Source organism: Ornithorhynchus anatinus, chromosome 16 (assembly GCF_004115215.2).
Source record: "Ornithorhynchus anatinus isolate Pmale09 chromosome 16, mOrnAna1.pri.v4, whole genome shotgun sequence".
Classification (NCBI taxonomy): Eukaryota; Metazoa; Chordata; class Mammalia; order Monotremata; family Ornithorhynchidae; genus Ornithorhynchus; species Ornithorhynchus anatinus.
Genome location: NC_041743.1, coordinates 1,696,891 through 1,721,397, shown reverse-complemented (window position 1 = coordinate 1,721,397; position 24,507 = coordinate 1,696,891). Strand labels below are relative to the sequence as shown.

General features: G+C 57.2%; 1 protein-coding gene across 1 annotated transcript in view; it reads right to left on the bottom strand.

Annotated features, from left to right (window-relative positions):
- The window catches only part of FSTL1 (follistatin like 1), a 30,652-nt gene extending 9,270 nt beyond the window's left edge, over positions 1-21,382 (bottom strand). Inside the window, exons 1-6 of the mRNA XM_029081428.1 lie at positions 21,223-21,382; positions 20,250-20,306; positions 6,328-6,432; positions 4,075-4,204; positions 3,461-3,493; positions 2,497-2,627 (exon numbers count right to left, since the gene is read on the bottom strand). Coding sequence (XP_028937261.1) covers positions 2,497-2,627; positions 3,461-3,493; positions 4,075-4,204; positions 6,328-6,432; positions 20,250-20,306 — 456 coding nt within the window. The 5' untranslated portion in view covers positions 21,223-21,382. The remainder of the gene's footprint in view (positions 1-2,496; positions 2,628-3,460; positions 3,494-4,074; positions 4,205-6,327; positions 6,433-20,249; positions 20,307-21,222) is intronic.
- Positions 21,383-24,507: the final 3,125 nt, after the last annotated feature.

The window sequence follows — 24,507 nt, the reverse complement described above, 5'->3', positions numbered from 1 at the left end:
GCCTCAGTTACCTCATCCGTAAAAATGGGGATTGAAAAATGTGAGCCCCACGTGGGACAATCTGATGACCCTGTATCTCCCCCCGGCGCTCAGAACAGTGCTCTGCACATAGTAAGCGCTTAACAGATACCATATTTACTATTATCGCTTCTCTGGGCTTCGGTTGCCTCATCTGTCAAATGGGGATCGAGGCTGTGAACGCCACGTGGGACGGGGACTGGGTCCAACCTGATTTGCTTTTATCCACCCCAGCGCTTAGTAAAAGGGCTGGCACATAGTAAGTGCCCAACAAATACCATAATTATTATTATTATCTCGTCCTCCTCGGTTCCTTGTCGAACTCCCCGCCCCCCCCGCCCCGCTCCCCGCCCTTTGTTCCCAGGGCCCCGCTCTTTGATGTGTGACCCCTCCCCTCCGCCCCACACCGTTCCCTCCTGACCACTCCCGGCCCTGCGGAATTACGGGCCGGGCTGCGGATTACGGACGGACGCAGAGGAGAAGGGGTGTGGGCACCCTGGCATCCTGGGGGCAGGGGGAGAGGGGAGCCGGCTTCGCTGGCTGGAAGACGCACGGAATTAAAAGTCAACTAAGGGCTTCGCCTAAAGGCGCTCCGCTTTCCCCCGAAAGGCTGGCCCCAACCAGACCGGCAGGCTAATAATAATCGTGGTATTTATTAAGCGCTTATTACTTGCCAGGCACCGTTCTAAGCGCTGGAGCCGTAGGGCTCATAGGCTCAATCCCCGTTTTCCAGATGAGGGGACCGAGGCCCAGAGGAAGTGAAGTGACTTGCCCCAGGTCACGCGGCAGACAGATGGCGGAGCTGGGATCGGAACCCAAGTCCTCGGTGGCTGGGGGCGGCGGGAAGACGGTGGGGGAGACGGACGGCCGAGAGCCGGGGGGCCGAGGAGGGGATCTGGGGGGGTTAAACTAGGCCCACCCGCGGCCTCCACCGGCTCTGTCCCCCGGGGAGTCGGAACGTACGGAAACGGATTAAACCCCGACCGCGGAAACTTCCCAGGGACGGTCGCTGGAATAATAATCATAATTGCGGTATTTTTTCGGTGCTCGCTATGCGCCAGGCACTCCACTAAGTGCTGGAGCGGGTACAAGCAAATCTGGTTGGACCCAGTCCCCGTCCCACGTGGGGCTCACAGTCCTAATCCCCATTTTACGGGTGAGGTTACTGAGAAAAGGGCAAGTGAAGCGACTTGCCCGTGGCGGAGCTAGGATTAGAACCCGGGTCCTTGCTTTTCCCAGGTCCGTGCTCTGTCCACTAAGCTTCTCGGGAAGCAGCTCTGGATGCTAATTCACCCACTCTGGGAGCCCCGGGGGTCTCCGGTTTCCAACCCGAGCCCGCTCTGGGGGATCGTAGATACGCGGGGAGAATTAATGTTGCCGAGAGGGTGTGGGAGACGAGGGCGCCGAGGGAGGGGCCCATCTGCCCCTCACCCACTATATCCTGTTTTGATCACTTCATCTTCCCTCATGACTCCGTCACCAACCTTCCGCCGCCCCCTCGCCCTATTATTAATAACTGCTGAGCGCTTACTACGTGCCAGGCGCTGTACTAAGCGCTGGGGCGGATAAGAGCAAATCGGGCCGGACGCAATCCCCGACCGAGGTGGGGCTCACAGTCTTAATCCCCGTTCGATGGATGAGGAAACCGAGGCCCAGAGAAGGGGGGTTACCTGCCCAAGGTCACACAGCAGACGAGCGGCGGAGCCGGGATTAGAACCCAGGACCTTCCGACTCCCAGGCCGGGCTCTATCCACTACACCGTGCTGCCCCTTCCTAGCACAGTTAATAACTGTGGTGCTTCTTGAGGGCTGGCTCCGGGCCAAGCGCTCAGTAGAGTGCTTTGCGCAGAGTAAGCGTTCAATAAATACGACTGACAAAAAATACAAGCGATTGATCGATGCCGAGCGCCGTACTAAGCGCTGGGGCAGAAACGAGATAAGCAGGCCCCACGGGGGACTCCCGCTCTAGGTAGACGAGAGAGAGCAGGTAGTGAATCCCCGGTTTGGCAGGTGAGGGAACTAGGGAACAGAGAAGTGAAGTACTTGCTCAAGGTCACACAGCGGACCAAGTCCCCCGACTCTCGAGGCTGGGCTCTTTCCGCTAGGCCACGCTGCTTCCCACGCTGCTTAATAATAATCACGATACTAATGATGGCATCTGTTAAGCGCTTACTACGTGCCGACCACCGTTCTAAGCGCTGGGGGAGATACAAGGTCATCAGGGTGTCCCACGGTGGCTCGTTGCGGGCAGGGAACGCGTCTGCTCACTGTTGCGTTATACTCTCCCAGGCGCTCAGCGCAGGGCCCCGCACACGGTAAGCGCTCAGTCAGTACGACTGACCGACGACCGACTGACCTGGGGGCGGGCACCGGGCCTAATTTCTCCCCCTCCCGGGGCATCTGACCCCCACGAGCCCCGCGATCCCAGGGAGTCGTGCCGGGGGAGGGGCGGGGGGCTTCCTGCCCCACCCAGGGGTACCTTGAAGTAGCGGTCTAAGATTTGACTGTAGTTGTTGCCCTTGGAAAACCAGCCGTCGGGGACGATCTCGGCTTCCAGCCACTGGATGATGCGTCTCCGGAGCTCATCGCGGTCGGACTGGTAGCAGACCACTGTCGGGGGCGGCGGGGGTCACGGACCACGGAGGGACGGGGGTACGGAGAGAGGGCAAGAGGTGGGGGTAAGGCCCGAGGTTACGGCGACTTGGTCGTGCCCAGATTCTGTTTCTCCGGTGCCCGCCTCTCTACCTCCCCGGCTGGGGAGGTTTCCAAAATGGCGCACCTCCGCAGCTGGCACCATACCAGCCTGGACTTGCACCGGGAGTCGGAGAGGGTCAGTGTCGTGGGGCAGAGGTGACCCCCCCCACCCCCACCCCGGGCGTCCCGATCCGCCTGAACCCGTCGGGTTCCCGACCGGGACTTGCCAGCACCACCCGGGGGAATCCAGCTCCGGGCCTCCCTTCTCCCAGATGAGCCTCGGGTCCTGGTTCAGAGGGATCGAGGGTGCAATCCTCGCTCCCGTGACCACAGTCCCCGAGTACCCAGCAGCGGGGGCGGGCCAGATCTGCAGGGACAGGGTCCCGCTCCGGTTCCGACCCAGACGGGAGGAGTTTGGGCGGAACCACCGGGGAGCCGGAAGCCCGAGGGGAGAAGGGACGGGGCAGCCGGCCGCCTCCCTCGGGCCCGAGAGAGCCACCGCCTTCCATCAGCGCCTGGGGCTCTTGGCATCAGTCGGGGGTCTCCGTGAGCAACCAGCGGGCCCGAGACCCCGGGGCTCCGACGCCAGCCACTCCGACGATGGCCAGAGCGGCCGGGCCCACGCCGGGCCCGGCTGGCATCGGCGGGAGAGGCCAGCGCCCGGCGAAAGACTCGGACCCCGGCTTCCCGGGAGGGGAAGCCGCCGGCCGGCTGGCTCGGGGGCCGGGGAGGGCACGGCCGGTCCTCACCTGGACTCGAGGACGGAGACGACGGCTTCTTCTCTGCCAACGGAAAGAGAGAGATGTTGTGGCACGGGGAGAGGGACGGGTCGCGTGGGGCGGGGGCACGGGAGGTAGCCTGAGCTCGCCCCCCGGACAGGTCAGGGGCCATCACCCTATACGGCGCCTGGGATGGGGAGGAAGGAGGGCTCCCGAGGGGTGGCAAGGAGAAGCGGTGTGGCCTAGTGGCTAGAGCCCGGCCCTGGGATTCAGAAAGACCTGGATTCTAATCCCGGCTCCGCCCCCCTGTCAGCTGTGTGACCTTCGGCAAGTCACTTGGCCTCTCTGGGCCCCAGTCCCCTCATCTCTCAAATGGGGATGAAGACCGCGAGCCCCGCGTGGGGCAACCTGATGGCCTCGCGTCTCCCCCGGTGCTTAGAACCGTGCTTGGCACACGGTAAGCGCTTAACAGGTACCATTATTTATTTCTCTCTCAGATGGGGATGAAGACCGTGAGCTCCACGTGGGACCCGGGCTGGGTCCAACCTGATGAGCCTGGATCTTCCCCGGCGCTTAGACCAGTGCTTAACCAATACTATATTATTATTATTATTATCAGAGGGGGACGGGGAGGGGCAGACCACCTTTGCACTGTCCGTCGTAGTCCACCTGGATCTTGGAGCCAGTGAGACAGGCGTCACGGTGCAGCTCGCAGTGGTTGAGGTAAGTCTTCGCGTTGCTGCCGCACACGGGCCTCTTGTGAGGTTTGCATTGCTGGAACAGAGCGCGACTCGGTCGGTCGATCGTATTTACCGAGCGCTTAGTGTGCGCAGAGCCCTGCGCTAAGCACCTGGGAGGGGACGATCCGACGATAAACGGACACCCGCCCTGCCCACAACGAGCTGACGGTCCAGAGGGGAGGACGGACACGAATAGAGAGAAATGAACGAGGGATGTGGGCGCGGGCGGGTGCGGGGCTGGGAAGCGGGGATGAAGAAAGGGAGCGAGGCAGGACGACGGAGAAGGGAGCGGGAGAGGAGGAAAGGAGGGAGGCGTCAGAGGAGCCAGCGAGGACAAGGGGGACGGGGCCCGGCCCGGGCATCTCCCCCTGCCATTTTATTTTCACATCGCAAAGCCCCCTCCCCCCGGGAAAGCCCTCCTTTCCCAGCCAATGGCATCAGTGGGGCAATCAGAGAAGAAAAAACGGGGAAAACCGGGAATACATTAACGGCCCCTCGCTTTTTCTTCGGGTATCCGTTAAGCGCTTACTACGTACCGGGCACCATACTGAGCGCTGGGGGAGATTACGAGCTATACAAACCGGACCCGGCTCACGGCCCAGATGGGGCCCGCGGTCTAAAATCCCCATTTTCCAGATGAGGTAACCGAGGCGAGGAGAAGTGAGGTGACTTGCCCAAGTTGACGCAGAAGCATTAGCTCTAGAAATCAACAGTTAGCCATTCCCCTTGAGACCTAAGGGGGACCCGGGCTCAGAGAGAAGCGGCGGGGCTCAGTGGAAAGAGCCCGGGCTTGGGAGTCAGAGGTCGTGGGTTCGAATCCCGGCTCGGCCACTTGTGGGGGACTGTGGGCAAGTCACTTCACTTCTCTGGGCCTCGGTGACCTCATCTGGAAAATGGGGATTGAGCTTGTGAGCCTCACGTGGGACAACCCGATGATCCTGTATCTACCCCAGCGCTTAGAACAGTGCTCTGCACGTAGTAAGCGCTTAACAAATACCGACGTTATTATTATTATTTTTAGGAGGCTTTCTGGCCTGTTGGCTCTCTGCAGCCTGGCCCCTCGGCTTTCTTTCTCCCACCAGAGTCAGCACCTATACCCGCTTCAGTCCGTTACTTCGTCCGCTTGGGAGAAGGACAGAAATGATTTGACTTTAGGCCTCCGCCTCCCACCTCTGGCCTGGAATGCCCTCCCTCCTCAAATCCTCCAAACTTGCCCTCTTCAAAGCCCTACTGAGAGCTCAGGAGGCCTTCCCAGACCGAGCCCCCCTTTTCCTCCGTTCCTCCTCCCCTCCCCATCGCCCCGACTCCCTCCCTCCGCTCTACCCCCCCTTCCCGCCCCACAGCACTTGTATCTATTATTCTATTTATTTTATTAATGATCTATAATTCTATCTATTTATATTGATGCCTGTCTACTTGTTTTATGGTCTGCCTCCCCTCTTCTAGACTGCGAGCCCGTTGATGGGGAGGGATCGTCTCTCTTCGTTGCTGAACTGTACTTTCCAAGCGCTCAGTACAGTGCTCTGCCCACGGTAAGCGCTCAATAAATCCGACTGAATGAACGAATAAGGTAGCAAATAAACACCCAACTCCAAGCAGAGTGACTCCACGTGACTTTATTTACTAGGCTAGGGCTCGGAGTGAACGATCAAAGAGACCAGGCCCCCGTTGAGGGTGGGAGGCCCGGCCGGAAGCGGCGTGGGCTAATGGGAGGAGCCCGGGCTTGGGAGTCAGAGGACCCGGGTTCTAATTCCGCCCCTGCCAACCGCTTGCTGGGTGACCTGGGGCAGGTCACGTCACTTCTCGGGGCCTCGGTTTCCTCAACTGCAAAATGGGGAATCAATACCTGTTCTCTCTCCTACTTCAGACTGTGAGGCCCACGTGGGACCGGGACGCCGTCTGATCTAAAGGGACTTGGACCTACCCCTGAGCTTCAAACAGTGTTTAACACATAGGAAGCGCTTAACAAGTACCATAGAGCAAACAAAGCAATAAAGCAAACCATTCGGCCGGCGGCAGGACGGACTTTTTCCCACTTAACCAGCGGTGTCTGACCACATTTCCACGGGTACAGGGTCCCAGCTGGTTAGGGGCTCAGCGGGAGACCATCGCTGCCACGGAGAATCCCTCCCTCGTGCCCCGAGGCGGGCAACTTACCTCGATGCAGAGGCAGGAGGGCTGCCCCTTCTCAGTGACGGTACATTCGCGGCCCGCCCCGCAGAAAACATTGGCACAGATTTTCGATTTGCTCTTTGGCTCTTCCTGCAAAGCAAGATGATAAAATCACCATCAGACCTTTTTTGTGTGCGTCTGGGGAGGGAAACCAAGGAGGGACCCAAATCAGGACAAACCAAGGAGAATGTTCTGCCTTCCCTAGTTTTTTTTAATGGCATCCGTTAAGTGCTTATTATGTGCCAAGCACTCTTCTAAGCACTGGGGTAGATACAAGTTAATCAGATGGAACACAGTCCATGTCCCCCGTGGGGCTCAGTCTTAATCCCCGTTTTACAGATGAGGGAACTGAGGCACAGACAAGTAAAGTGACTTGCCCAAAGTCACACAGCTGACAAGCGGCGGAGCCGGGATTAGAACCCACGACCTCCGCCTCCCGAGCCCGTGCTCTTGCCCCTAAGCCACGCCGCTTCTCTACACTGACTCCTCTTCGACCTTCCCTCTAGGTCGCTCGCTCTGAATTTCTCCAAGTTCTCCTCGATCCTACTGCTATTTTTGTCCCGTTCCACTTCGTCGGGTAACAGATGCCACATGTTTGCCAGCTGCTTTGTAAAAAATCGTTCCCTTTCCTTCCGGAACCCGCCGCCTTCCTGCTCCAGTGGGCGGATCCCCCACATCCCGACCCCTATCCGCGCCCTTCGCGGGTCTGTCCGTTTCGATCGCGTCTCCTCTCGGCCTTTGTCTTTGCAAAGTGAAGAATCCTCTCTTTTCTAGCCGTTTATCGATCGAAAGTATTTACTGAACGCTTACGGGTGCACAGCGCTGTCCTGAGTGCTTGGGAGAGTGCAATCCATCCATCAATCAATCAGTGGTATTTACCGAGTGCTTACTGTGTGCAGAGCACTTGGGAAAGCACAATGCAATAGAGTTGATCGATGCGATCCCTGCCCACCAGAAGCTTACAGTCTAAGACGGGGCGGGGAACGTGTCTTTTATACTGTGCTGTTCCATTCACTCCGTCACGCTTACTGAGCGCTTACGGCGGGCCCGGCACTGTCCTAAACGCTCGGGAGAGTACAATATAACAATTAACAGACACGTTCCCTGCCCACGATGAGCTTGCAGTCTCCAGTTGTACTCTCGCAAGCTAGTAAGTGCTCGATAGATACGATCGACTGACATTAAAATAAATTAGGGGTAGAGTGCGGGACTTAGAAGACTCGATGCCCGTCTCCCCCTCTCCGAGTGTGAGCTCGCTGTGGGCGGGGATTGTCACTCTTTACTGCTGCACTGTACTTTCCCAAGTGCTCAGTACAGTGCTCTGCACGCACGCTCGGTGAATACGACCGAATGAATACTTCCCGTACACACCCGCGCCCGCCCGGACCCATTCGTGCAAAGGCAGGCACACGGTCCCGTACACACACCCAAAAAACCACACTCAGAGCCGTGTACACACCCAAATCCGTACACATAAACCCGCTCCCGTACACACACCCAAACACACGGAGATGGGGCTCCCTAGTCAGTGCTCCTTCAAATCCTTACACTATCCAAGTCCAGCTTCCCTTCGGCCCTTCCCGCCGCTCCCTTTCTCCACAGGGCCAACTGTGCCGGGGGGGAGAGAGGGGAGCCCCCCTTCTCGCCATCCAGACTTCTTTGTCCAAGGAGACTCGGTTTCCTCCCCGACGAAATGAGTCATGGAAAAACTTCTCTCGACTCCCGGCGCCCCCTCCCCACCGAAATGTCCACGGAAAGGGGTGTAATCTGAGATGGGGAACCCGTGTCATCCAGGGAGAGGGGGAAGAAGGGTGGGAGATCGGGGAGGGCAGGCAGAAAGAGTCACACTCTCTTTCTCTCTCTCGGGAAGAGGGGGCTTCCAACTTCCCTCCCCAACCAGGGACTGGGAAATCCACCAGACCGTCAGATCCTTGAAAGCAGGGATTGTGTCTACTGACCCTCCTGGGAGTCAGAAGGACCTGGGTTTGAATCCCTGCTCTGCCACTTGTCAGCTGTGTGACTGTGGGCAAGTCACTTCACTTCTCTGTGCCTCAGTTCCCTCATCTGCAAAAGGGGGATTAGGACTGTGAGCCCCACGTGGGGCAGAGACTGCGTCCAACCCCATTTGCTTGTTTCCACCCTAGTGCTTGGTATAGAGCCTGGCACACAGTAAGCGCTTAATAAATACCACAATTACTATCATTATTAATGATAATGTCGGTATTTGTTAAGCGCTTACTACGTGTAGAGCACTGTTCTAAGCGCTGTGGGAGATACAGGGTATTCAGGTTGTCCCACGTGAGGCTCACAGTCTTAGTCCCCATCTTACAGATGAGGTCACTGAAGCACAGAGAAGTGAAGCGACTTGCCCACAGTCACCCAGCTGACAAGCGGCAGAGGCGGGATTCGAACCCATGACCTCTGACTCCCAGGCCCGGGCTCCTTCCACCGAGCCACGCTAAAGTGACCAGTCCCAGAGTCACCCAGCCTACAGGTGGAGGAGCCGGGACTAGAACCCGGGTCCTTCTGACTCCCAGGCCCGGGCTCTCTCCGCTAGGCCACGCCGCTTCTCCCAGCGCTCTGCGTGTTTCAGTAGGGTCTGCTGGAAGCAGACAGAGGTAGTTAAATGTTCCCATACACTGTATTGCCATAGCAACGGCCGGTCCGGCTGTAGGGGGGTGGGAGGGTGGACCTCCCTCTCCCGCGGCCTCCCGCCCATCCCCCCGCGAGGCCTCCGAGGATGACGATCGCCCTCGGAAATGCCGGGGGGACGGACGGAGGCGGAAGGGCCGCGCCGTCTCGGGGCCGGCGGGGGGGACCGGCCCGGTCGGCCCTCCCGCCGCCGGCTCCCGCTCCCCGTCTGGGCCCGGACGCCCGGGGGGAGACCGAGGCGGGAAGGGGAATGCGGCGGAGAATCTCCGACTCGTCGACTAACAGCCAGGCCACACAAAGCCACCCGGGTGCTAACGGCGAGGCGCTCCCGTCGCCATCCGGCCCGGTCGGGCCGGCCGGACGCCCGGGGGCCCGGCGGCAAACTGCTCGGGGGACGGTGCTCGGGCAAGGGCGGTAATAATAAATGGGGTGTTTGTTAAGCGCCCGTTACGTACCGAGCCCTGTTCCCGGCGCCGGGGACGATACGAGCTAGGTCGGATTCCGCACCCTGGGCGATTAGTACGCACTCTGCACCGTGGAAGAGCTCGCAGAGCTGGGGTAGGTAAGATAGTCAGGTTGGACACAGTCCCTGGGCTACCTGGAGTCTGACCGCCCGGGCTTGGGAGTCAGAGGTCATGGGTTCGAATCCCAGCTCTGCCGCTCTTCAGCTGGGTGACTGCGGGCAAGTCACTTCACTTCTCTGGGCCTCGGTGACCTCACCTGGAAAATGGGGATTAAGTGTGAGCCTCACGTGGGACCACCCGATGGCCCCGTACCTCCCCCGGCGCTCAGAACAGTGCTCTGCACATAGTGAGCGCTTAACAAATACCAACATTATTATTATTAAGTAAAAGAGACAGGACAGGTATGGAATTCCACTTTATACATGAGGAACTGAGGCACAGAGGAGGTGAAGCGACTTGCCCAAGGTCACAGAGCACACAGTCTACTGTACTGAGCGCTCGGGAGCGGACAACGGAGTTGGTATACCCAATCCCCACCCTCAAGGGAGTTACAGTCTACCGGTGCCGTCCTAAACACCGGGGCGGGCGCTACAGCGGTAGGATCACGATCCCTCACGATCCCTCGCTCTTCTTTACATCTAATACCTCCCCCTCTTTCTAACTTCCTCCGCCGCCGGCTGAGCTCCCTATCGCCGAGGAAGAGTCGCTTCATTCTTCCGTGCCGTCGGCTCCGGGCAGCGCCTCCCCGCGCTCTTGGGGCTTGGAGACGATAGGCCGCGGACACGTGCAAATCCCATCGGCGTTCCCGGCCCACGTATTTTCCCCCCCCGACAGCCGCGGGGACACAGCTGGGGCGAAGAACGCGAGCGGCAACGGCAGCCGGCCAATCTTCCACCGCCGTCTGCTCGGGGGCCGGCCAATGACCGTCCGCCAGGTACTCGGCCCCGCTCGGCCCGCCGTCCTCCCGCGTCTTGCTCCGAGGCCCGCGTGGGCACCGAGGGCTCTTTCGCGGCACGTTCGGACCCCGCTTCCAAACGCAAACGCTTTCTTTGCCGAGTCTTCCCGACGGAGGGGACGGAAAAGCCTTAAAGCGCCGCTACGCATGCCCCCGCCATCAGTCGCCTCACCCCCGTCGGCGCCAGATCGCCGAGTATCGTATCGCCATCGTGATAAGACGATGGTATTTATTAAGCGCTCACAGTGTAGCAGGTACTGTTCTAAGCCCCGGGTTGGATACAAGATAATCGGGTTGGACGCACGGTCCCTGTCCCACCTAGGGCTCCCGGTTTCAATCCCCCTTTTCCAGATGAGGAAACTGAGGCCCAGAGAAGTGAGCTGACTTGTCCCACAACGGACAAGAACAGTGCTCTGCACAGAGTAAGCGCTTAACAAATACCAACATTATTATTTTCCCGTAGTTTCCTTGGTAAAAAATACAGAAGTGGTTTACCACCGCCTTCTTCTGCCCGGTAAAAACTTAAGTCTCTGCCGTTGCCTTTGATCGACATTTTGATCAACTGATCATCCGCCTTGGGCTCTTTCCCAGCCCGCTGCTGGCCAAGGCAGGTCAATCGACTCTGTCCGACGCCTCGGCTTAGACCTTTCCGTCAGGGGTGACCCTGACGAGTGAGCATCTCTCGATAGCATAGCTCTAAGCTTCGTTACCATATAATAATAATAATCATTATAATAATAACAATGTTGGTATTTGCTAAGCACTTGCTATGTGGCGAGCACTGTTCTAAGAGCTGGGGGAGATACAGGGCCACCGGGTGGTCCCACGTGAGGCCCACCGTCTTCGTCCCCATTTTCCAGATGAGGTCACCGAGGCCCAGAGAAGTGAAGTGACTCGCCCACGGTCATCCAGCTGACAAGTGGCAGAGTCGGCATTCGAACCCATGACCTCTGCCTCCCAAGCCCGGGCTCTTGCCACTGAGCCACGCCGCTTCTCCTATGCAAACTATCCTGCCACCACAAGGCATCGATTCAGAGGAGAGGCTTAATAAATACCACCGATTAATTGACAGAGAGGATAGTCGCTAACCGAGAGGCTAGGAGAAGCAGGACCACGGGCCTGAGGGACCGGAGGATCCGGATTCTAATCCCAGCCCTGCCACATGTCCACTGTGTGACCCTGGCCAAGTCATTTCACCTCTCTGGGCCTCAGTCCCTCCTCCGTAAAACGGTGATTAAGACCGCGAGCCCCGCATGGGACGTGGACTGCGTCCAACCTGATTAGCCGGTACCTACCCCAGCGCTTAGGACAGTGCCTGCCACACAGTAAGACCTCGACAGATACCACAGATGAAAAAGACTGTGAGCCCCACGTGGGACATGGACTGTACCTCACCTGATTAGCTTGTGCCCACCCCAGCACTTAGTACAGTGCCTGGCACATAGTGAGCACCTAACAAATGCCATTTTGAAAAAAGGAGTCATTTCCTGACCTCCTCAAAGGGAGGACAGAGGAAACCCCGGGACGTCCCCGCTCCGTTACGCCGAGCTGAGAAAGCCAGCCGGTCGCAGTCATAAAAGGGGGTCCCGGGGAGGGATGGGGGGTGGGCGGGGGGCCGGGGCAAGCTTCTGTAGCTCCATCGACTCCACGGCCCTGCGGGCCGGAGGGTCATTATGCTTGGGCGTGCCTCGCTTTCTGCCAAATGGCCACCGCGCTGTTTATTTATTTACTTCTCTGCAGGTCGTTCTCTGTGGGGCCCGGGGCCTGAAGGGGGAATGGGATGGGATTCCTCAGTGTTCAGATGAACACTGTGTCCAGTCCCGTCCCCCAGGGGTTCTGGCCATTGCCGCCCTCACCCCCGGGGGTGGAGGGGTTTGCTTCAGGAGGGGACGGGGAGGGGGGATGTGCCGGACGATGGACTGTGGAGAGTTTTACAACCATCGCCAACACCGGCCCGCCCGCCCCGGGGACCGCACCGCCGGCCTGTTCGTCTCCAGCCGGCCAGGGTTCAGCCCCACCTTCTGTCGATGGATGGATGGATCGATCATATTTACCAAGCATCTACTTTGTGCAGGGCGCTGTATTAAGCACTTGGGAGAGGACAATCGAGCAGAGATGGTGGACACGTTCCCCACCCAAATGGGCTGGAGCGGGAGAGAAACACCAACGGATATAAATAAATGTCGGATGCGGACGTAAGCGCTGAGGGGTCGGTGGGGGGGGATAACTAAGCCACCGCCACAACAAGGAGGTCTGCCCTCCTCCACAACAAGCCGCTGGCAGGTTCGGCCAGCGCCGGCTACTCTCCCGACCTCCACACTCCGCCCTCGTTGGCATACGCCGCCCCGCCTTGTCCCGCTGACCCCGCTTTCCCTTTATTCCTCCCCCATCCCAAATCTGTTAAGTCCATATCCGTCATTTCCAAGCGCTCAGTACAGTATCCTGCACACAGTAAGAGCTCAATAAATACCCCGGCTGATGGACTGACGCCAGTCCCAGACTGAGCTCCCCTTCTCCCTCTACTCCCTCTACCGCCTCCCCTTCACCTCTCCGCAGCTTAACCCTCTTTTCCCCCCATTTCCCTCCGCTCCTCCCCCTCTCCCTTCCCATCCCCTCAGCACTGTACTGGTCCGCTCGACTGTATATATTTTCATCACCCTATTTATTTTGTTAATGAAATGTACATCGCCTCGATTCTATTTAGTCGCCATCGTTTTTAAGAGATGTTCTTCCCTTTGACTCTATTTATCGCCATCGTTCTCGTCCGTCCGTCTCCCCCGATCGGACCGTGAGCCCGTCAAAGGGCAGGGACCGTCTCTATCTGTTGCCGACTTGTTCATTCCAAGCGCTTAGTCCAGTGCTCTGCACATAGTAAGCGCTCAATAAATACTATTGAATGAATTGAATGAAAGAGATGGAGACAGCGGACTCCGGTCTGGAGCGCCGGGTGGGCCCCGGCCCCGAAGCTGAAGTCCGGAGAGCGGAGAACGTGATTACCAATTCTGTTATAGCGTAGTCGGTCAATCATATTTATTGAGGGTTTACTGTGTGCACAGCACTGTACTGAGCCGCTGGGAAAGGACACCAAACGCTTAGTACAGTGCTCTGCCCACAGTACGCACTCAATAACAAATAATATTAATTTTTATTGTATTAAGGACTTCCTATGTGCCAGGCACTGTCATACAATCAAATCAGGTCAGACACAGTCCCTAATCCATATAATAATAATGTTGGTATCTGTTAAGAGCTTACTATGTGCAGAGCACTGTTCTAAGCACTGGGGGAGATACAGGGTCATCAGGTGGTCCCACGTGAGGTTCACGGTCTTAATCCCCATTTTTGCAGATGAGGTCACTGAGGCACAGAGAAGTGAAGCGACTCTCCCACAGTCGCACAGCTGACAAGTGGCAGAGCCGGGATTCTAACCCACGACCTCTGACTCCCAAGCCCGGGCTCTCTCCACGGAGCCACGCTGCTTCTCTCACAGCCTCAATCCCCATTTTACAGATGAGGGAACTGAGACACAGAGAAGCGAAGCGACTGGCCCAAGGTCACACGGCAGACAAGCGGCAGAGCCAGAATTACAACTCAGGTCCTTCGGAGTCCCAGGACCAGGATCCATCCCCTAAACCACGCTGCAAGCGGCCCCGCTCGCATCCCCAGGGCCTTGCCCGTCGGGTGCCTACTGAGATCCGGGGTGCAACCGGCCGCTAGACGGGCAGGAGGGCGCTTGTGACTGTGACCCGAGGAAGCCGGCTGCAGGCAGAGCCGGCCTTCCCTCCCTAAATAACTCCATACCCGTCCCTTGCTCCGGACCCTCCCGCCTCCCCCACCCCGGAAGCGCTCTCCTTCCTCCACACGCCGCGCCTAGAGGAGAAGGCGCGGCCCCGGGTTCGAGTCCCGGCCCCGCCACTAGCCCGCTGTGTGACCTTGGCTGAGTCACTTAATCTCTCCGGGCCTCCGTTTCCCCGTCTATAAAGTGGCGATCATCTATCCCAATGCTTAGGGCATAGTATGTGTGTGATAAATGCCATAGTTATCATCAGCAGCCATCCCTCCCCGTTTTCAAAGCCCTCCTAGAGTCACCCTCTCCAAGAGGCCCTCCCTGATTCCTCCCTCCTTTCCCTCGATCATACCGACTCTCATGAATTTATCTCTGTGCCTCAGTTCCCTCATCTGTAAAATGGGGATTAAGACTGTGAGCCCCACGTGGGACAACCTGATTCCCCTATGTCTACCCCAGCGCTTAGAACAGTGCTCGGCACATAGTAGGCGCTTAACAAATACCAACATTATTATTATTAATATTATTTACCTGTTCCGTTCACTCTGTTTTCTCATAAATGTCCACTACCTCTCTCTATTGTCTCATTTCACAATATCTTTGTCTACCATCCCAAAGGCGCCTTCCGACTCCATTGTATCATATTCTCCCGAGCACTTAGCACAATGCCCTGCACAAGATAAGCGCTCGATAAACCGATCGATCGATACGGTCCTCAAGGGCAGGGAGGGCGGCTTTTACTTCCGCGTGCTTCTCCCAGTCGATCAATAATATTTCTGTGTGCAGAGCGTTATACTGAGTGCTTGAGAGTGTGCGGTACAAGAGAGTCGGAAGACACGTTCCCGATCCACCAGGAGCTCACGGGCCAGAGACGGAGACGGAAATTCAAACAAATTAGGGGTTTGTGCGTAGGAAGGGCTGGGGAGCTGAGGGTGGGGTGAATACCAAATGCTTAAAGGGTACAGATCCAAGTGCATAGGTGACGCAGAAGGGAGAAGGAGTAAGGTAAATGAAGACTTAGGGACGACCTCTTGGAGGAGATGTGATTTTAATAAGGTTTAATAAATACTCAGCCAATACGGCTAGTAACGCAGTGGGCCCCCAACTGGGAACTGAATCACGGGGGAATAGCGGCGTCTGTACTAAGCAGCGTGACCCCTACGACTTCCAGGTTGCGGAGGATCAGTTCGGGCAGGGATTGTCTCTATTTGTCGCCGACCTGTATTTTCCAAGGGCTTGCAGAGTGCTCCGCACACAGTAAGCGCTCAATAAGTACGACTGAACGAATGAATTGATGAGGGAGTTTAGATACAGTCCCTGTCCTCCACGGGGCTCACAGACTACGGAGTAGGATTTAATCCCCCTTTAACAGACGAAGAAACTGAAGTACAGAAAAGTGCGGTCACACGGCAGACAGGTGGAGGAACCGGGATCAGAACCCAGGTCCGTCCGACTCGCGGGCCAGGGCTCTTTCCACCAGGCCACGCTGCTTCTCGAAGCAGTTAATTAATTAATGTTGGTATTTGTTAAGCGCTTACGTGCAGAACACTGTTCTAAGCGCTGGGGGAGATAGGGGGTCGTCGGGTTGTCCCACGTGAGGCTCACAGTTAATCCCCATTTTCCAGATGAGGTCAGTGAGGCACGGAGAAGTGAAGTGACTCGCCCACAGGCACCCAGCTGACAAGTGGCAGAGCCGGGATTCGAACCCATGACCTCTGACTCCCAAGCCCCGGCTCTTTCCACTGAGCCACGCTAGATGACATCCCCCACACCCTCCCGCCCTCTCTGTCCAGGGAATGGATACCCAGCCTAAGCCTCCCTCTGGGAGTCAGTTCCTCCTGCGGTCAGGTCGGATCTGGGGCCAAACCCTCATCTTCCCGGGGACGAAACGAGGCGGAAATCGGGGCCCTTCCGGGGATTCCAGGGGGACGGGATCCCCTAGAACGGGTCTCTTCATTCAATCTTATTACTCTACACGGAGCACTGGGCTAAACGCTTGGCGGAATACGATACGACCGACACACTCCCTGTCCGCAACGAGCCAGGTCTCTCGAGCAGCTTCCAGCTCCCAACGATGGGGAGTCTAGCGGGGATTAAGGGTTAACTGGGTGTTTATGGCCGGGATTAAACAAGGGATGCTCCCTTCTTGGGGATGTGATAGCAGGCTGGCTGTTGACAGTACCAAAGTCGATTTCCGCCTCAAACAGGCCGAAGCAAACCGGACTCCCACCCTCACACGGGGCAGTGGCCGAGGCCGGCTCGGAGGACTTTCCGGGGTTTTTTTTTTCCGGCCGCCAACCCGGAATCCGGCCGGAGCAGCCGCCTAGCCCCCGTCAGTCAGTCGGTCAGTCAATCGTATTTATTGGCCGCTCACTGGGTGCACGGCACTGTACTAAGAGCTCCAGAAAGGACAACGGAACAATAAACAGACACATGCCCTGCCAATGACGAGCTCACGGTCTAGCGGGGCCGGGGGGCAGACAGTAATAAAAATAAATAAATGACAGATATGACATAAGTGCTGTGGGGCTGGGAGGCGCTCATTCGTTTAGACCGTGAGCCCGTCATTGGGCAGGGATGGTCTCTAACTGTTGCATTCCAAGCGCTTTGTACAGTGCTCTGCACATAGTAAGTGCTCAATAAATACTATTGAATGAATGAAATTCAATAAATGCCATAATTGTTTGCTTTCAATAAGGAGAAAAGCAGAAACACCAAGTGGAGAAATGAGCAGACAGCTATTGCACACAAAGGCAGAGGCAGCTGACGGGAGGAGACGCGACAGAGAAGGTGAAGGGAAGACTCTCGGACGAGGTGACTTTTCGGGAGGTCCTGGGGACCTGGCCTGGTGGAAAGAGCCCAGGCCTGGGAGTCAGAGGACCTGAGTGCTAACCTCAGTCCCTCCACCTACCTGCCGTGTGACCTTGGGAAAGTCACTTCACGTCTCCGTACCTCAATTTCTTCATCTGCAAACGGGGATCCATTATCCCTTCTCCCTCCTACTTAGACCGTGAGCCCCATGTGGGACGGGGATCGTGCCCGACCTGCTTCACGGTAAGCCCCTTGTTAGACTCTAAGCTCCTCGGGGGCCAGGAACACATCTACCAGTTCCGCATATCGTACTCTCCCAAGCCCTTAGCACGGAGCTCTGCACGCCACAAGCAATCAATCAATACGACTGATTGAGGATCATGCTTCCACCCCGGTGCCTAGAACAGTGCTTGGCACACAGTGAGCGCTTAACAAATACCACAACTATGCTTGTCATCATTATTCGTAGTACTATATCCTTGGGAGGCTTTTGGTTTGGCTCATTTGAGCGGGAGGGCATTCCATTCAGAGAGTGTGAGGGGAAATACCGATTTCAGGGGAAGAAATGGGAGCCGCTAGCGGATGTTAAAAAAAGGAGGAAAGTTCTCAGCAAATCCCTTCCGTGCCAGAGCTGAACTGAGGCACTTTTGACTAGTGATTTGGGATTCATTTCCCAAGACTAGCCACTCCCTCTAAAGCCAAACATTTTGTCTTTCTCCACCCATCACTTTCAATTCCTCCCTTCCAGGCCCGTTTCCTCTGGGCCTCTACGGTCCCCGCCGAGAGCATTTTCGGCCGAGGTCGGCTCCCGTCATCACGGACAATCAAGCACGGCCCTCTTACTCCTCCCAGCCCTTCAAATCAATCAATCAATCGGTCAGTGGAATTAACTGCGCATTTTACGAGGACAGAAAACCGTACAGAGCTCTTGGGGGAGTACATTAAGGCACAGTCCCTGCCCTCCAGGGGCTTACAGTCCAACGGGGGAGACAGACACTACACTAATTTACAGAATCAAAGAAGAAAGTGGATAGATTGGATTAAGAGAGTGAGAATTTGAGTATGAACCTGGATTTGTAGTTTTATTTGTCATTCATTCAATCGTATTTATCGAGCGCTTCCTATGTGCAGAGCCCTGGACTAAGCGCTTGGAATGGACAATTCGGCCACAGATAGAGACCGTCCCTGCCCAGTGACGGGCTCGCGGTCTAAACTGTGGGACGGTCTAAAGTGTCCCATCTTCGGCCCTTACGTACATACCAATATTTTAAGGTCTGTCTCCCCCTCTACCTTATATCTACCAATTCTGTTACATTCCCGAGTGCTTAGTACAGTGCTCTGCAAGCAGGAAGCGCTCAATAAGTACAACTGATAAGGGTATCTCAGTTCCCTGCAGGTCCTCCCCATGATATCAGCAATCTGGAATGCAAAGTCCCTGAAAAAAGGTTGTAAAATTAGCTCCAATGTGTACTTGCGGAGATGAAGAACACATCTCTCTCGGGTCCACTGAAATCTGTTTCCCCAATATTTTCCACAGACATTCTACAGTCCGAGGAACCGGGGGGATTCACGTTCGTTCCACACGCTCTGATTTTTTTCAGACTCCAAGGGAGCGCTCATCTGGAAGATCCCACCATGCCTCCAAACCCTGCTGCCTTCAAACTTCAAATCAGACAAAGCAGCCTGGGTGGGAACACTCACAGATTTTATAGGCATCCCGATTAATTAAAAAAAAACCCAACAACAACCCTCAGCAAAAAAGTACCGAAATTTCAGAGTGCTCTACGGTCTGGGTTTTAGTAAATTTTTTTTTTAAAAAATCCAAATTTAATTTTTCATCGTACGTTTTCTGAAATTGTTCCTCAGGAGAATCAGTGAACTTGCCTGGAAACACCGAACGTGGCAATGGCCAAAGAAGGAGCTAAGTATTTCTACTACAAGCACCATTAACTCCCAGATAAAACACATTAAAACGAGGCGCAATATTGTAGCTTATCGTCGTGAGCGGTTTTAGCCGCCCATTTACCAGAATTAGTTTTGGTTTATTAAATCCTGCCCTGGACCGTGACATTTTCAAGTCCATCTCTTTTAGCGCCCCGCTCCGAGTGATTCCGTGCTACTCCTGGCTGTAGAACCCCAAGAGGAAGACCCTGCCCTGAAACACGGACCCCAGCTTTTAGCACTTACCGCAACTGCAGCCCATTCACCGGGGGCTACTGTTTCCACGTTTACTACTGAGCTATTGAAGCATCATCACTTTTCTCTCCTCGTTCTCCCCCCAGACCTCTCGTGGTCGGGGCTTCTACAAAGACCCTCACCCTGGGCTTAGCTGGGGAGAATCCCGTTTTGGTTTTTTTGGTTTCTTCCGGATTTCCCTCGGGGGGCTCTCTAAGTTCACCCAGCCAGAGGGTAGTAAGGAAGACGAATGATCCTGTACCTATCCCAGCGGAGATCGTGAGATCGTCAGGGGCGGTGAAAGTGTCGGCCCGTCCTGTCGCATTGACCCTCCCGAACGCTTAATAAAGCGCTCTGCACGTAGTAAGCGCTTCATAGATACCACTGATTGATTTGTTCGATGCTTGGCTCGTAGTAAGCACTTAACGAATACCACATGATGATGATGAAGAATGGGAGATCAGATGGCCCTCTCCCAAAGGCTCAGTACAGTGCCGCGCGCCCAGTAAGCACTCGGTCGATTTCCGTCGATGGACCGGTTGATTGAGGGAACGAATGGGGAGGCGGGGGACAGAGCGACCCACGCGGGAACTCGCCTTTTGTAAGGCACATTCCCTCTCTCCCTCATTCGGGCCGGGCTGGAGTCTGTTAATCGCTTCCACATTGTCCTGCCATAATTATCGAATATTTTGTTTCTGACCTCACTTTCTAGAGACCAAAGCCCAGCCAGCTTGGCGTTTTTTCCTCTCCCAGCCAGGAAGTCCACCGTTACTTTGCAGAATGGGGGTGGCGGGGAAGGTCTGGAGCGGAGAAAGGAGGAGGGAAAGGGGGCGTCTCGAGTGGGGGCGTTGGTGGGGGGGGGGGGGGTGGGGGTGGGGGTCTTCTGGCAACGTCTCAGGGATGGATTCGGTTTGGAGAAAGCCCAGAAATGGGCGACTGGGGAAAGGTTGGCGGGGAAGGAGTCCGGAGGGGGAGCGAGGAAGGATCCGGGGCGGCACCGGTCCCTGCCCCTTTCGGGTTCACCCTCCCGGGCCTGCCCCCCGCCCCGGAGCCCCTCACCCACCTCGGCACGGACCCAGGCGGTGGCCAGGAGGGCGAGGACGGGCAGGCGGGTCCACATCTGCAATGGACAGAGAGGGGGTGAGGATCCGCACATCTGGTCCCGCCTGGTCCGGCCTGTTCCTTTGCCCGGACTGGTCCCCCTCCCCTCTCCCATAGGATCCACCCCCTCCTCTGCCCCAACCCCTCTCATCCAGAACCCCCATCCTCTCCCCTCTCTCCCCCAGCCCCCCACCCCTCTCCGCCAGCTCCCATCCTCTCCCCTGCCCCCGGCCCCCGACCCTTTCTCCTCTCCCCCAGCCCCCTCCCTTCTCCCCCAGCGTTCACTCCCCAGCCCTCCACCCCTCTCCCCCAGCCCCCCCTTCCCCTCTCCTCCAGCATCCACCCCCCCGCCCCGACCCCTTCCTCTGTCCCCAGCCCCCCACCCCTCTCGCCCGGCTCCCATCCTCTCCCCCAGCCCCCGCCCCTTTTTCCTCTCCCCCAGCCCCCCTCCCTTCTCCCCCAGCATTCACTCCCCAGCCCTCCACCTCTCTCCCCCAGCCCCCTGACCCCCTTCTCTCTCCCCCAGCCCCCCTTCCCCTCTCCCCCAGCATCCACCCCCTACCCCTGACCCTCTTCTCTCTCCCCAGCCCCCATCCCCTCTCCCCCAGCCCCCCCTTCCCCTCTCCCCCAGCATCCACCCCGCCCCTGACCCCCACCTCTCCCTCAGCCCCCCGCCCCTCTCCCCTCAGGCATCCACCCCCCACCCCCTCCTCTCCCCCCCTTTTCCCCAGCCCCCCATCCTTTCCCCTCTCCTCCAGTATTCGTCTCCCCACCCCCCTCCGCTCTCCCCAGCCCTTGGGCCCTCTCCCCCAACCCTCATCCTCTCTCCCCAGCCCCCCTCTCCCCTCTCCCCCAGCATCCACCCTCGACCCCCTCCTCTCTCCCGAGCCCCCCGGCCCCCCTCTCCTGTCCCCCAGCCCCCCGGGCCCGCTCACCTTGCGACGGGGGCGTCGGGGGTCCCGGCGGGAGGCGCGGAGGCGGGAAGGGGCCTGGCCGCCGAGGGAGAAGAGGGAGAGGGAGAGTCCGGTCCGGCTCCGGCTCCGGGAAACGCGATGGCCGCCCTGGGAGGGGGATCCCGCGCCCCCAGACCCCCAGACCCCGCCCCCGCATCCCTCCCCCTTTCTCTTCCTCCGCCTTTTCCCTCCCTTTTCCTTTCTCGTCAGCAACACCGTCATCATCAGCCAGCCCTCAGAACCTAGTGAGCGCTTAACGAATGCCATCATCCACATCATCATTATTAATAATAATAATAATAATAATAACGTTGGTATTCGTTAAGCGCTTACTAGGTGCCCAGCACTGTTCTAAGCGCTGGGGGAGAGACAGGGTCATCAGGTGGTTCCCACGTGGGGCTCACAGTTTTCATCCCCATTTGACAGATGAGGTCACTGAGGCACAGAGAAGTTAAGTGACGTGCCCACGGTCACACTTATAACAAGGGGATTTGTGAAGCGCTTACTATGTGCAGAACACTGTTCTAAGCACTGGGGTAGATACAAGGTCATGAGATTGTCCCACGTGAGCCTCACAGTCTTCATCCCCATTTGACAGATGAGGTCACTGAGGCCCAGAGATGTTAAGTGACTTGCCCACAGTCACACAGCTGACAAGTGGCAGGGCCGGGATCGTACTCTTCCAGGCGCTGGGTCCGGTGCTCTGCACATAGCGCTCAATAAATACGATCGAATGAATGAATAAAGTGCCTACAGTCCGGGGGGGACACACGGTTTCGATGGAAACCCCTCTTCTCTCCCTGCCACTGGGAAAACTGGTTTTAACTGGTGTCCAGGTAGACCTCAGCAGTACCTAGGCATGAAGGCTCTTAAATGGGCCGACCCCGACCGCTATAGCCGGCCACAATCTCTCATCCGGCCGAGTTGGGCTGTGTGGGGCGGCGACCCCCCCTTTAAAATCCCAAAATCAGTCTCACGGCTAGAGGAGGGATTTCTTTCCCATTCGTGAGACTTTGCGGCGGCTCAACTGTTCTCCTCAAATGTACGAAAGCGTGAGCCTTTAGACAACGCCAGGCTTCGGACGCTTATTCCGTGAGAACCTGACACCTGAAAACGCGGGATTAGTAGCCGAGTCTGTTTTTCACTCTTATGGCTAGAATCACCTGCACCTCACCCACCGCTATCTCGGCTGTTTTCTTGCCTTTAATGCTCAAATCTCATTAATTGGGCTCGTTCTCTCTCCTTCTTGCCTCTTTTCTGTCTCCCCGGGAATTAGACTATCACGCCACTGGAGAGGTCATGTGCTCCGGCCCTCTGCCTCCAATGAACTGCCTGCCCTCCGTGATAGATGGGGGTTTCTTCTTTTTCCGGAGTCAGTCACATTTTTCGAGCTCATTCCCTGTGCGCAGCACTGTACTAAGCGTTTGGGAGAGTACAGTAGAACGATACACAGTCCCTGCCCACAGTGGGCAATCTAGAGGGGGAGAGTCATTCGTATGAATAAATAAAGTGCTGCAAGGGCTCGGAGGGGGGTATAAAGGGAATAAAGGGAGTAAGTCGAGGCAGCGTTGAAGGGAATGGGAAAAGAGGAAAGGAGGGCTTGGTCGGGGAAGGCCTCTTGGAGGAGATGGGCCTTCAGTAAGGCTTTGAGGGTGGAAAGTAATTGTCCGTCGGCTATGAAGAGGGAGGGCGTTCCAGGCCAGAGGCAGGACGTGGGCGAGAGGTCGGAGGCGAGACGGACGAGATGGAAGGCCCGTGGGGTTGGCGTTAGAGGCGTGAAAGAGAGCTTTAAGAGCTCCAGGAGTGGTGATGCCTCTTCTGATTTCGCATTTCTTTTTTGGGTCTAATCGAAATCTCTCCAGCTTTATCCTGAGCCCAATTCCCCCGGCGCAGTCCTCGGTGGACGCTGAGAAAGGACGGCCGGCTCCACCTCTAGTCTTGAGGACAGGTTATTTATTAAGCCGCTCTTAGCCTTCTGTTCTCTGGTCTCAACCGACTCAATTTGTTTCTTCTGATTTCCAAGGCTGGATTTTTCCTAATTGTCATTGCTCTATTGCTCATCTCCGGACTCTTCTACTCTCTCCGAATCCATTTCAAAGTGCGGTGAGCAAGACAGGGTGTGGGATGGAGGGATGGGACCCTTGCCCTCTCCTATCAGATCCCAGGTGGGTTGGGGGAAGGCGGAAGAGGAGAGGGACAGGTTGGCCCGCTGCAGTAATAATAATAATTGTGATATTTGTTCAGCGCTGACTATATGTCGGGCACTGTACTAAACACCGGGTTGGATATGAGCTGATCGGATTGGACCCAGTCCCTGTCCCAGGTGGGGCTCACAGTCTCAATCCTCCTTTTACAGATGGAAATTGAGGCCCAGAGAAGTGACGTGACCTATCCAAGGTCACACAGCAGACAAGTGGTGGAGCCGGGATTACAAGACCTGACTTTCTGACTCCCGGGCCCGGGCTCGATCCGCTAGGCCGCACTGCAGTCTGACCCAGGGGAGGAGTGGCCCCGGCTGCCCTCCCAGCGTTTACACTCTGCAGGCAGGGTGGCGATGAGAGTTAGGCCCGACGGCCCCTCCCTGCCCCGCTCCTGGGGCCAAGAGGCGACCCCTTGACTGTCCGGAGGTCCAAGAGGGCACCGTCCCCGTCTTCCCTGTTTTCCCTTTGCCCGCGCTGCTGCCTTGAATAAAAAGCGACAAGCCCTGTTGGGGGAGGAGGTGTGGAGCGGGGAAAGGGGAGAGGAGCTAAACTCCGGCTTGGAGAAGCCCCCCTTCCATCTCCCACCAAAGGAAGGCAGAAGGCGGCAAACGGACGTTTCACCGTTCCCCCCCCCCCCGGGGACTCCTGCCCCACCAGCCTTCCTCCCCCCTATCCCTTGACGTAAGACCTTCGGCCCCCAAAGTGACGTCAACCCTCCCCCTCGTCCCTCCGGACCCAGCTGCGTGCCCCACCCGGGGCCGGGCCGAGGGAGGGGACCCCCGGCTAGCTGCCCGGGGGAGCTCGGGGCCGGGAGGGGCCCGGTGTGAGTCTAACTCGAAAATATTTCAGGCCCGGGCCCGGCTCCCAGTTAAGCGGTAACTGCCGGGCCTCTCGGGGAGGCCCTGTGGGGCGTTGTCGTAGAAATACGAGACCGTCGGACCGTGAGATAAACGCTCCTCGGTACGGACCCACCGTCCTCTCGTCTCTCGCTCCGGCTCCCCCTCGGCCCCGTTTGGGTCTCTGTCTCCCATTCTCCGCCTCTCTGTCGTAAGACCATCGGATCCTG